Source organism: Helianthus annuus, chromosome 16 (assembly GCF_002127325.2).
Source record: "Helianthus annuus cultivar XRQ/B chromosome 16, HanXRQr2.0-SUNRISE, whole genome shotgun sequence".
Taxonomy (NCBI): Eukaryota; Viridiplantae; Streptophyta; class Magnoliopsida; order Asterales; family Asteraceae; genus Helianthus; species Helianthus annuus.
The window spans coordinates 68,057,159-68,070,439 of record NC_035448.2 but is presented as its reverse complement, the minus strand read 5'-3'; the positions used below and the strand labels follow the sequence as shown (position 1 = coordinate 68,070,439).

At 36.2% G+C, this 13,281-nt stretch overlaps 1 protein-coding gene across 2 annotated transcripts; it reads left to right on the top strand.

Annotated features, from left to right (window-relative positions):
* Positions 1-304: 304 nt before the first annotated feature.
* On the top strand, positions 305-12,087 carry LOC110915752 (protein SCO1 homolog 1, mitochondrial). 2 transcript variants are annotated; one of them, XR_002579206.2, is made up of 8 exons: positions 305-548; positions 613-789; positions 1,051-1,141; positions 3,547-3,759; positions 9,777-9,866; positions 9,970-10,102; positions 11,539-11,722; positions 11,809-12,087. XR_002579206.2 is itself a non-coding variant. In XM_022160507.2 (7 exons), the coding sequence occupies exons 1-7, from the start codon at positions 417-419 to the stop codon at positions 11,654-11,656; spliced, it is 954 nt and encodes a 317-aa protein (XP_022016199.1). In that variant the 5' UTR covers positions 305-416; the 3' UTR covers positions 11,657-12,087. The 2 variants fall into 2 exon arrangements, 1 of the variants encoding a protein (XP_022016199.1); XM_022160507.2 differs by having other exon boundaries at positions 11,539-12,087.
* The last annotated feature ends 1,194 nt before the right edge of the window (positions 12,088-13,281 follow it).

Genomic DNA, 13,281 nt, shown 5'->3' with positions numbered 1-13,281 from the left:
AAAAAATAAATTTCAAAAAATCAGTGTCTTGATACGCATCGTAAAGGCCTATACGATGCGTATCAACCCCGTCGCCAGACATAACTTGCACCTGTCAGTCTGTCATGTCTTTTACTTTATTTCAATACACATCGCATAGGCCTATACGATTCGTGTTGAATTGAAAAAATATACGAATAGACAGGAGATATGCCAATAGAAAACCCCTTCAATTGGTTACATACTTCAACGTTCCACCCCAAGTAAATTGTCATGACCAATTTTCATATTTGCATTTAAGCTGTTGAAACAAAATTTTGCAATATAATACGTCGACAACGGAATTAGGAGACGAGCCCGTTCTAAAAATCTCGATAAAAACACAAAACCAGGGGCACACACCATCACCACTTCTCGCCTACTCAGTAACCACCGCCATGGCCGCCGTGCTTTCAAAAACCGCCCATCTCCGTCGCGCGCACCGCCTCTTCTCCTCTTACACTTCATCTCGTATAACAACACCTCACTACTCCAATCCAATTCCTGTCCACCGACCTCTCCATCAATTGGTTCGTCCTTAATCTGTCTAATCATGTCATAAAATCATGTTAAAATAATCGTTGAATTTTGCAGGATTTAGGATCATTTCCAAAGCTCCCTAGGTTTCTATCTACAAACGCTAATGCGTCTGCTAGTACTGCTAACGCTCAACCTGATTCATCGTTGAAAGAAACCGCATCTGATTCTAGGTCTCATCACTCGGATGATTCGCGTAATACTTCAGATCAAGGAAAATCTGTTCGCGGCGGGGTACTTTTTTTCCCTGATTTTTTTTGTTTATTTTGGTAGTAGTTTAGAAACTGCTTTTGTGATGTTAGGGGATTATTGTTTTTAATAGCTTACATGTCTTCAGTTTTGTGCTGGAAACAAATTGGATGATCATAAACATTATATAAATACAAGATGATTTTTTATAGGGTTTGTTTAACCTTGTTTATCAATGTTCTTATGCATTTGAATGAATGGTTTAACATGAGTACAGTTTATAACTGACACTGTAATCATCTACAGCCGATATCTTGGTTGAGCTTTCTTTTGCTGGTTGCCACTGGAGCAGGGGTTATCTTCTACTATGATCAGGAAAAGAAACGCCATATAGAAGGTAGATAACTACGGTGAGTAGGATATTTGTATAGTTTTAGGGTTAATTAGATAGAGCATTAGACTCTTGTTATATTTTACTAAACTTAAATTACTATTCTTGTATTGCAAGTATCAATCTATAGTTGTCTATGATTCAACAAACTTTTGTTATTATATTTGGAAATATAAAATTAACATAAATTCACAAGAAAGTGAACCCACACCGATTACTACAAAGGAAATTTAACATAGTCATGCTTAATAAGACATCCCTTATGTATTAATTAGTAATTACAGACCTTTGAAACGTTGAACTGACAACTTTTTGTTGGTACTTGGTAGTATCTCAACTTAGGGGTTGTTTGACAACTTCTGAATGGGTAAGTGCTGAACTAGTAAAAGGTCTGAACCATTAAGTGCTGAACTAGTAAGATGTCTGAACCATTAAGAGATAGTATAATGCTTAACCGTTCAGAGGCAAATGTCTGACTAATTTAGATAAGAGGTCTTAACCATTCAGACTTAGTATAATACTTAACCATTCAGAGGCAAATGTCTGAATCATTTAGACATCTGCTTGTGAAACGAACAGTCTGAACCTATGCAGTTAAAGCGGTCTAAAATCGAATAGCGGTCAAGGTCCGCTACATGATATATAGGTTATAGCGGTGATATAGCGGTAATTTTTATACCATGCATGATTTATGTATTTTTATATATATATAAATATATCTTTGAAAAATATTAATAGTAATAGCAAAATTAATAGTAATATCATTCCATTATCAAAAACCTGTTGCAAATCAAATACTAATAGTAACTCTGAAGTATTTAATTTAAGAATTAACACAATCAAACACCGTTACTGCTATAACCGCTATAGGCCACCGCTATAGCACCGCTGTAGCGGTATTTTTTTTAGCGCCACTAATAGCGGAACCGCTATAGGCCACCGCTATTTGGACCGCTACACACCCTGAGGTCCGCTAACCGCTATAGCACCGCTATAACACCGCTATAGCACCGCTATTGACTGCTGAACCATTAAGTGCTGAACCAGTAAGGTGTCTGCATCATTAAGAGCCTCATTAAGAGCTAAACAAACAACCCCCTAATGTAACTATGTAAGCTCAACACTATAGAAATTTTTTCATTTATTGTTGTATTGATAAAAAAATAATTAGTTAGGTTTGCACTTGGTTATTTTTGAATATCTATTCTTTTGTATTGCATAAAAGTTTTCTACAAATACTAACGTTGCAGTTTTTACGCTTCTTATTGATTGAAGTTTCTTAATTGGACATTAAGTTCGGTTTCTTATGTATTAGAAACCTTAAACTATTCTAATCTGAAACCGAATTTTATAAACACTTTTATTGGTCCAGACTTTATCGCAAACCCTAACTTAACAGCTGTGACATTTTTTTCAATCTTCCCATCCACAAAAACGTTTATTCATTGTTAATAGTTTTTACAAACATTTTACAGACGTAAAAAGTTGTTGGCTATCGCTCCAATGCTTTGTAAACAACAATTTTAACCTCATGTATTATAAGTACTTTTAATGATCAGTTTGATTCTTTCTGCCGAAAGTTGAGAATAATCGTCTTTCCCCATAATTTTGAAATAAAAAATTTATGCAGTTAGATGATGTTCAGATTTATGGCATTCTTTATTTGTGGGAATGATTTTTTCAACTTATGATGCTATTGGGCAACCATGTACTCTTCACATACCACAGAGAAGTCACAGACTTGCTCAAGAGTCGAGACATATTTTAGTTAATTAGTATGTTATTTTTTACTTATTTGAAATACTAATATGCATACTCATCGTAATAATGGTTATAGTTAACTTTATGTTCGAAAATATAAAAAAACTGCAATTTTAGGAATTTTTATAAAAGGTGATGCCACACATTCTGAAGTTTGGTTCTGCCGCTTTTATGTCGAATGAAACAACTTGCTTGCTTTATCTTTATTTTTCAAAGTATATCAGTTGATATTCATAAGTCGTAACTTTAATCACATTGAATACCATGTGGGATGGTGCCCTGTTTAGAATCATTATATACAAACATGAATATGTAGTCCAGGCAACATATTTATTGCTCTAATAAACAGGGATTTTTCCTTTTTCTTTATTCTTTCTTACTGTAGCTTACAGCGTTACATATAACTGTTCAGTTTGAGCTGTACATTATTATCATATATTTGATGCGAAATACACACCAATGGATAAAAAGATAAGCATGCTTCTCTTTATTATTGTGAATATGTTATGATTATTGTTGTTGTTGTTGTCGTTATCATTATTATCATTGGTAGTTTTCTTTTCAATACCATTGATAGATTGTTGAGCCTATTCTTGAGCTTCTGTCAAATGTAGATGTGTTTGTAATGAGTAGTGTGGATGATGCTGCAGATATAAATACGTCTTCAACTGCAGTGAAGCAAGGACCTTCTGCTGGTAAAGCAGCCATTGGGGGCCCATTTAACCTTATTGACCATAATGGGAGATCCGTCACTGAAAATGACTTCAAGGGGAAATGGACCTTGATATATTTTGGTTTTACTCACTGCCCAGATATCTGCCCAGATGAGCTACAAAAGCTTGCTGCTGCAATTGATAAAATAAGTAAGTCTGTCATATATGCTGATCAAAGTTAAGTATTGTGGGATAATATCGCATGTCATGGTAGAAAAATCGATGGGTTGGGTAGGTTGTCAAAACGGGTAATTTTTCAAAAACAGTCCGAAGAGGTCGTGTTTGTCCGGAGCACCTGTAGTTTAAAAGTTTTGAGCTTTGTGCTTTGTATATCATTAGTCTGTCATAATTGAACTTTTGGATGATATGATTTAGGATGTTTAGTGTATTAAAATACCCTTTGGGTCAGCTTTGACCGGTTTTGTTTTGAACTAAATTTTTGAGTTTAACTTTCTGATCTGTTAGGGAATACATATTGACCCATTTGTAGAGGTAAGACCAAATACAAAACGATCTTAACCTAGGAAACGTAGGGAAACTGGGTCAAATGAACTTCGATTGACCTCATTCCAGCGGCATTGAAACTGGCTTGTCGAATCCTATTCAAAGATATATAGGTTTAGTTTTTAGGGTTTAGACTTAAACTTTTAGGGTTTAGTTTTAAGGTTTATCATTAGGGTTTAGGGTTGATAGTTTTAAATTTCAGGGTTTATGTTACGGTAAGAATTGATGAGAATCGTAAGAGAGGGAACGAAGAATCTTTTCATTACCAGAATGATCATTACAACAGTTACTTAACCTAATCTCAACAGCTTAACTAACTAATTCCCATATTCACCCCCTCAATTACAACAATTACAATATACCCCCCTCTACTATTTAAAACTATACCACTCAATTACATTTCATATGTAACAAATCTCCCCCCTTTAAAGGTTCTTGTCCTCAAGAATCAATATCAAAATTAGGATACTTCTTGACAAACTCAGTAGCCAGCTCCCAAGATGCATCATGTAATGGTAGATCAGCCCATTGAACTAAGAATTTAACCACTGCCTTATTCCCACTCTTTACCATCTTCCTCTCAAGAATAGCCAACGGCTGCAATTCTTCAAAGCTATTAGCTGGAATATCAACTTGATGCAGTGGAGGACCAGGAGCTTTCTTTAATAACGACACATGGAAGGTGGGATGCAACTGAGAATCTGCAGGTAATTCCAAGGTATAAGCAAAGTCCCCCACCTTTTTCAAAATTTTAAAGGACCAAAATACTTCTGAGATAATTTGGAATATCGATGCACTCTTAGAGAAGTTTGAACATATGGTTGAATTTTAAGAAATACCCAATCTCCGATATCATAACTTCGTTCACTTCTCCTATTGTCAGCAAACTGCTTCATCCTATTCCTGGCCCGTTCCAAGGACTGTTTGATATTTGCAATCATGTTATCCCTTTGACTTAACCACTCATCCAAAGCTGCAACAGTAGTAGAACCATGGATATATGGTAAGTGGATAGGAGGATCTACACCATATAATGCCTTAAACGGAGTCATTTTGATGGCTGAATGCCAAGTGGTATTGTACCACCACTCAGCCAATGATAACCACTGAGCCCATGTCTTCGGATCATGCATAACCATGCATCTAAGATAAATTTCTAAACAGCGGTTCAAGACTTCCGCCTTGCCATCCGACTGCGGATGATAAGCAGTGGATAGGGCTTGCTCAATGCCTTGTAATTTTAATAACTCTTTCCAAAACGAACTCATGAATATAGGGTCTCTATCAGAAACAATATTCAGAGGACATCCATGCAGTTTAAAAACATTATCAAGCACCACTTGTGCAACTCGAACAGCAGAAAAAGGATGTTTTAATGGAATGAAGTGCCCGTATTTAGTTAACCTGTCAACCACCACCAAAATACAATCTTTCCCTTCGGACTTAGGCAATCCACTGATGAAGTCCATAGAAATGTCTGTGAAAACAGATTGTGGAACAGGTAAAGGACTTAGCTTTTAAGCAAACTTCACACCCTTTTACCCACTTTTTGATATCTTTATCAGCCCTTCTCCAATAGAAAAGAGATTTGAATCTCTGTAACGTTGGTTTAACCCCAGAATGACCCCCTAAAGAAGAGTTATGACACAAATCCAAAATCTCGTTCCTTAGATTGTCATCTTTCCCAATCCACAACTTAGACTTTCTGGTCAACAGAATACCATTCCACGACATATGCTTAATAGCTTCTCCATTAGACAACCTTCCAATCAATTCTTTTGCTTGATCATCCTGCTGCCAATGATTTTTAATCTTGTCTACTAACAATGGATCATAAGAAGAGACTGCCATCACAAAAACAGTGGAACTATGCACCCTCGACAGAGCATCAGCTGCAGTATTTTCCACCCCCTTCTTGTATACAATATAATAGTCATACCCCATCAATTTGCTTAACCACGTGTGCTACAGTGGTGTTGTGATTTTCTGCTCCAACAAATGCTTTAAGCTCTTTTGATCCGTGCTAATTATGAAGTGTTTAAGGATCAAATACTGGTGCCAATGTTTCACTGCCAATAAAATTGCTAACAGCTCCTTTTCATACACAGACAAAGCACACTGCTTGGGTGATAATGCTTTACTAACAAATGCAATGGGGTGTTTGCCTTGCATTAAAACAGCTCCTAATCCCTTAGAACTTGCATAGTCTCAACAATAAATTCTTGTGTCCAATCAGGTAATGCCAGTACTGGAGCTTGTAACATAGCTGATTTCAACGCTTCAAATGCCTTTTGAGCTTCATCATTCCATTTGAAAGCATCTTTCTGAAGTAAATTGGTTAATGGCTTAGCAATTGTGCCATAAGAAGATATAAATCTCCTATAATAACCAGTTAGTCCCAAAAAACCTCGCAACTGTTTAACACTAATAGGAGTTGGCCAATTCTTCACTACTTCCACTTTTGTAGGGTCAGTTGAAACACCATCTCTGGAAATCACATGGCCTAAATATTCAATACTAGAACCAACAAAACTGCATTTAGATCGTTTGGCATACAGCTGATTATCTCGAAACAATTGTAAGGCCTCCTTTAGATCATGCACACGCTGTTTGATGTTTTTGCTATAAAACTAAAACATCATCAAAAAATATAAGAACTGTTTTCCTCAACAACTTCTGAAATACAACATTCATCACACCTTGAAACGTTGCAGGAGGATTACTTAACCCAAATGGAAGTACCAGAAATTCAAATAGGCCCTGATGTGTTCGGAATGCAGTCTTATGAATATCGTCTTCATGCATCCTCACTTGATGATAACCGGATCTCAGGTCCAGTTTAGAAAACACTTCTGCGCCCCCTAATTCTTCCAACAGCTCTTCTATGAGTGGGATAGGAAATCTGTTTTTAACTGTTTGATCATTCAGTTTCCTATAGTCCACACATAACCTCCAAGAACCATCTTTTTTCTTCACCAAAACAACTGGTGAAGCGAAAGAACTGACACTATGTCTGATAATACCCATGTCCAGCATTTCTTGAACCATTTTTTCTATAATATCCTTTTGGCCCATAGGATACCTGTTAGCTCTTTGATTAATGGTTACTGATTCATCCACCAACTTAATTCTGTGATTACAGCTTCTGTTTGGTGGCAGACAAGTAGGCTCCTTAAACACATCATCATACTGTTTTAAAAGATCTGTGATCTCTGCAGATTCTTGAACAGTGGTTACAGTAGCCTGATGTTGAAATGACCCATTTACCTTTTCTTGCATACTGAAAAACTGCATTTGTGCCACTGAATTATCCCTATGAACCATAGAAGAAAATCTTTCCATAGAGCATAAAGAAATGCTATTCTATGTATTCCTTTCAATTCAATCACCTTAGAGTCAACTTTAAACTGCATAGCAAGCTCCTTAAAGTTCCACACAATATCGTTCAATGATTGTAACCATTGGATACCCAACACCATATCATAATTGTCCAATGGTAACAATAAAACATCTGTCTTAAACCAGACTCCCTGCATCAGCCACTGAAAATCATGACACAATTGATTGCATTCCAACTCTTTCCCATTTGCAACCACCACTTTCATCAAAGGAACTTCCTTAGTGTGACAATTCATTCTTATGGCTAATTTTGAGTTGACAAAGTTATGGGTAGAACCAGAATCAATTAAGATATGAATCTGTCTAGTGCCAATAGTACCCATCACCCTCATGTAGAAAAAGAAGTGACCCCAGTCATTGCATAAACATAAAGTTGGGCATCAGCTACTTGATCTTCTACAGACTCTTCCTCTACATTTTCTACCCAATCCTCATCATCATGAATTTCTAACACATACAAATGTTTAAATTTGCAGTTATGAGTTGGTGAATACTTCTCACTACACCAAAAACACTCCCCCTTAGCTCTTTTTTCTTCGGCTACCCTAGCAGGGACTTTTTTAACATTCTTAAGCATCTTATTGGGTGAAGGACTAGGTAGTAAAGCCAAATTGTTACTGGAACTTGTTGAAGCTTTATTACTACCAATAGGCCCACCTTTGCTACTAGAATTTACTGCCACTTGTACTGCATTATTCCTTTTAACCTCTTTATCACCAAACAAGGTATTGTACACTACATTTTGCTGTTTGGCCATAGCAATGGCATCCCTCATAGTTCTTGGTTTAAAAATTTTCACTAAGCATCTAATCTCTGGTTTCAACCCTCCCACATAAAGACTAGCAACTTATTCATCATTCAGTTTAACTTTATTGAGTAAAGAATCAAATTCTTTAGTGTAATCAGAGAGTAAACCTGTTTGATTTAGATTTTTTAGTTCCTCCATAGCATCTTCACTTAACCTTTCAGAAAACCTTGTGATAGCAGATCTGGAATATTCATCCCACGTAATTTCTTCGATATCCCTATTTTGACTGTCAATAAACCGCTGATGCCATTCCAACGCCGCCTTCCAAATTAATGACTGCATAGTGAACCTTTGCATTCTCCGGCGTTTTATCTATTGCAAAGAAGTGATTACAACGGATAATCCACCCCTGCACTTCCTCACCGTTGAACTTGGGAAAATCTAATCTACCCGTGCGAACCAATCGATGATCAGAACCCCCATGATTTCCCCTTTCATTGCTCAACTTACTGTTGATTTCAGCCATCCGAGTCACCAACGAAGTCACACTAATCTGCAACAATCTTATAGCTTCCGAATTTTGATCCAAAATTGCTTGTTGATTCTCAATCAAACTCGAATTAGCCTGTGAAAGTTTCTCTAATTTCTCCATCCCTTGTTGTCTGGTTGGCATATATCACAATTAGGTCAAAATGAAACCGGAAAGAACAGTTTCAAGAATTGAAATGACGTAATCAAATTGAAGGTATTGATCAAACAATGATCAATTACTGAATCGAATTGAACGTAATTTGATGATGAATCGAACAATTTTGAGCGAAATTGGATGAAACAAGGATGATTTCGAACGAAAATCTTGATCGGAATTGTTATTTTTAACGGAATCTGAGCTTCCGATAAGGATCGTTAGTTCTGATACCAATGTTACTGTAAGAATTGATGAGAATCGTAAGAGAGGGAACGAAGAATCTTTTCATTACCGGAATGATCATTACAATAGTTACAACAGTTATTTAACCTAATCTCAACAGCTTAACTAACTAATTCCCATATTCACCCCCTCAATTACAACAATTACAATATACCCCCCTCTACTATTTAAAACTATACCACTCAATTACATTTCATATGTAACAGTTTAGCCTTAGGGTTTAGCTTTATGGTTAGAATTAGGGTTTAGCTTTAGGGTTTAAGGTTAAGAGGTTAGGTTTTCGACGAGTCGGTTCCAACGCTGCTGGAATGAGCTCAATCGGAGTTCGTTTGACCCGGTTTCCTACGTTTTTTAAGTCAAGGACATTTTGTACCAGGTCGGCAGGTCCTTACCCCCCATTTGTAAGCATAAGGGTTCAAAATGGTCATCTATGTAGTTAGTTACACTACACATGAACAACACTTTGAATGCCAAATTTAGCCATTTTACTTGTATTTTAGGATCTGTCATCAAAATTATGCAGTTTTGCTAAAACATGGTATGAGTATCGTGAATGATAAAACATACGTATTTGAATATCTGCAGAGGCGAAGGCAGGTTACGAGATAGTCCCGGTTTTCATCTCAGTTGATCCTGAGAGGGACACAGTAGAGCAAGTTGGTGAGTATGTAAAAGGTATGAAGATTAGTTCCTGAACACTGAAGCTACATGTGTGAGTTAAGTCCATACTTGAAAAGTTGCATACATATTAATATTGATATTTTTTTTTATGTTCCAGAGTTCCACCCAAAGTTGATTGGACTTACTGGTCCTCCAGAAGAGATAAAAAAGGCTGCGCGTGCCTATCGAGTCTACTATATGAAAACAGAGGAGGAAGGCTCAGATTATCTCGTAGATCACTCGATAATCATGTAAGTATTATTTATTTTAGAAGTGACAAAATAGGCTGGTTGGGTAATGGGTTAAAATGAGTTACTTTTTGGTACTTTGAAAACGGTTCAGGTTGACCAAAAACACATTTTGTACAGAGCTATAAACTTTTTACAAATAAATCTGATTACCAAAATAATATATTATTTCAATACTTAGCAATGATGTATCCATTGTAAATACCTTAGTGGCGAATTTTATACCCGGTTAGCCTATTTTGATGGGATCAAACGTTTGTTATTTATTTATATACTATTAATTTGAAAGATGTTCTTGAATAGTGGGTTTGTACATGAGTTTTTTGTTCATGGTTATGTTGTACATGATGCTTAGTGGTGTTGTACCCCATGTTTGGGTTTTTTTTTTTAAAAAAAAATTTGATGTTTCACTTTAAACCCAAAACTACTTGATTTTGTAGTTTTAACCCTAAAGTTTTAGTTTTTCCAATTTAACCTCACGATCTTTTTACTTTCAACTTTGATCCCCTATGTTTTTCACATTTTGCAAAATTTTTCGTTTTACGTTTAGATATAAATTTTGCGACTTAACACGACACAATGTGTGTGTGGTTCAACGATTTTACGTTTTGCTATACGTTTCGTTTTAAATTTTGCGAGTTAACATGGGGCAACGTACGTGTGTGGTTCAGTGTGTTTATGTCGTCGATTTTTTCCCGTTTAATAAGTTCGTCACAACGTGCGAGTCCTAAATCGAGTTAGTTATTATTTTCTATTTTTATATGTCGGTCTAATTTTTCCACGTTAAGACGGCGCAACTTCAATGTTGGTGGTCGTTGGCTATAGTGTGGCATTGGTGCCATTTGTCACGGTTTTACACCCCCGCCGCAACGCGGGGAGCTTAATACGATAGGTTATTTATATGGATACAAGTCATGTAACTTTGTAATTATGATACCATTAATTGTATTGAGATTATTTGGTGAATTACTTATTTGTATAAGATAGTAATACAGATTTAACCGATAAAAACATCTTTAACACATTGTAAATGTGAATTTGATCAATAACATATCAATTTCGTTGGCCGCGGCGCAACGCGTGCGGACCAGTCTTCTAGTTTTATTCATTTACGATAAAAGGGCGCTTTCATATACACATTAAAAAAGTTGGATGATATCATATTTACATAAGAATTTAATAATACATATTACCCGTACAAAATACATTAAATTACATATATACCCATTCCATTATATCTTTCTATGTTTCCTTTTATTGGGTACTTTTGAAGGGGGTATATAATTATCTCAAGATAAAAAATAGTCTTGTCAATTGTTATTACGTTAGTTGTTTACTTTAAACTGTTAGGATGTCTCATCATCCTTGAAAATTGAAATGATTTTGCAAATCTGAAGTTGAGGTTTTTTTAAATGGGTAATTGACAATGTGTTATTTAGGTACTTAATGGACCCGAACATGGAATTTATCAAGTTTTTTGGGAAGAATAATGACATTGACGCTCTTACTGAAGGAATCATTAATGAAATAAAGCAGTACAGAAAAGTTCAAGCGTGATGCTCATAAGCGACTGTACGCCTTCTCGACATTTCTATTCATTGGGCATTTTCCATATGACTTGAGGTATTATTTATAACACCAGGATTAAGACTAGTGCTTTATTAGTCAGTTTATATCATAACTGAAGATGTTCTTTCTTTTACCACAAGGATATATAAATCCATAAATCTATCTCAATGGTGGCTCCTAACATACATCCCACCCTAGTTTATCAAAGATGATACCAAAGAGAGATTGGTTGCAAAAGTCTGAAAATGAGGATGAGATCATTTGAACTTTTCAGCCCTAAAATGGTGTTTTTGATCATGTATCGACTGCTACCACTGTTTTTATTTAGCAAATGTGCTACGTTTGCTGATCATTCATGTTGATTCATTTATTTGCTTGAAAACTCCAAACCAAACTTGTCATTAGATAAATTTTTGATACTTAATATGTTACTCAACATGTCACTTATCATTTAAAATTTGACATCCGTGGTCTAGTGGTTGAAAAGACTTGGGTTTTTCTTGGAGACTCAGGTTCAATCCCCACTAGTGTCAGCAATGAAGGCTAGTTCTCCCAGACCTTAGGTCGAGTTCGAGCCCGAGCCACCCCAAGTTTTAGTCCACCGTGTGTTATGCTAGAAAGATTCTCTCTTGTGGCGGTGCAAGTCCCTGCCACTGGTAGCGGGTGGTATGGTTTCCTGGGGAACGTCGTTAGCTAAACTTTGACGCCAGCGTGGGCACAGTTAAGACAACATAGTCTGGCCATAGTGGGGCAAGGGCCCTCTGTTTGGGAGGTTGTGAGAGGTTGTGAGATCTCTCTCTCAACATGTTAAAAATTCTCACCGTTCAATTTTTTTTTTTTTTTTTAAATTTGACAAAGTTTGGTTTATTTTCTACTCATTTTGAAAAGTATTGGTTTCTATGCTATCGAACCACTCGAGCATTGTTGTCACACCATCGTTTCCAGTGAAAGGTTTTGAGTTACAAGCTGAGAAGTGCTTGAAGTTGAAGGAAACAGGCTTAGGTTGCTCAATCTTAGAGTCGACTTAGGAGTTGGGTGTGGTGTTGGCTGTAACCTTGCTAACAATCTCAGGGATCACACGAGCCATTGAGTCGCCATAAACGCGAGCATCTTCTTCTTTGAACCAGTCTTGGACTTCCTGGTTGAGTTTGAAAGACGACTGGAAGACATCTAGAGATTCAAAAACAAAGGAAAGGATGAGACTTGATTATAATGTTTTGTTAAAATTAGTTTTGTTTCATGAAATGTGTCACATAGCACATAAATGTTTCAAGTAGTTTCACATAGCATAACAAGAATTCACATAGTGTCACAAAATAATGATGAAAACTTAGTAAATTTAATTTGTTCACGAGAGATTATTATTGTTTTTTATTGCGAATAAAGTGCGGTTCTTGTTTCGAACGTTGAAATGAATTACGTGTCTAAAATAAAACACATTAAAATTAAAACTGAGATAGTATAAAAGAGGGTTTAACGTAAAAAATGGATTGCCACGGAATGTAATCGAGACTATTCCAAAGTGAATCGAAGTACTTTCGAGTTAGAGAAACGTGCTTTGGCCTAATAGACAAATACTCTCGTCGAGAAGCGATTAACGATATATGTCCTTC

Bases quoted from the DNA above. Each gene is read 5' to 3' on its own strand.
- LOC110915752 (XM_022160507.2), top strand. From the start codon at position 417: ATGGCCGCCGTGCTTTCAAAAACCGCCCATCTCCGTCGCGCGCACCGC. The intron at 1,142-3,546 runs GTAGATAACTAC...ATGATGCTGCAG, and splicing joins AAAGAAACGCCATATAGAAG to ATATAAATACGTCTTCAACT. The intron at 9,867-9,969 runs GTATGAAGATTA...TTTATGTTCCAG, and splicing joins AGTTGGTGAGTATGTAAAAG to AGTTCCACCCAAAGTTGATT.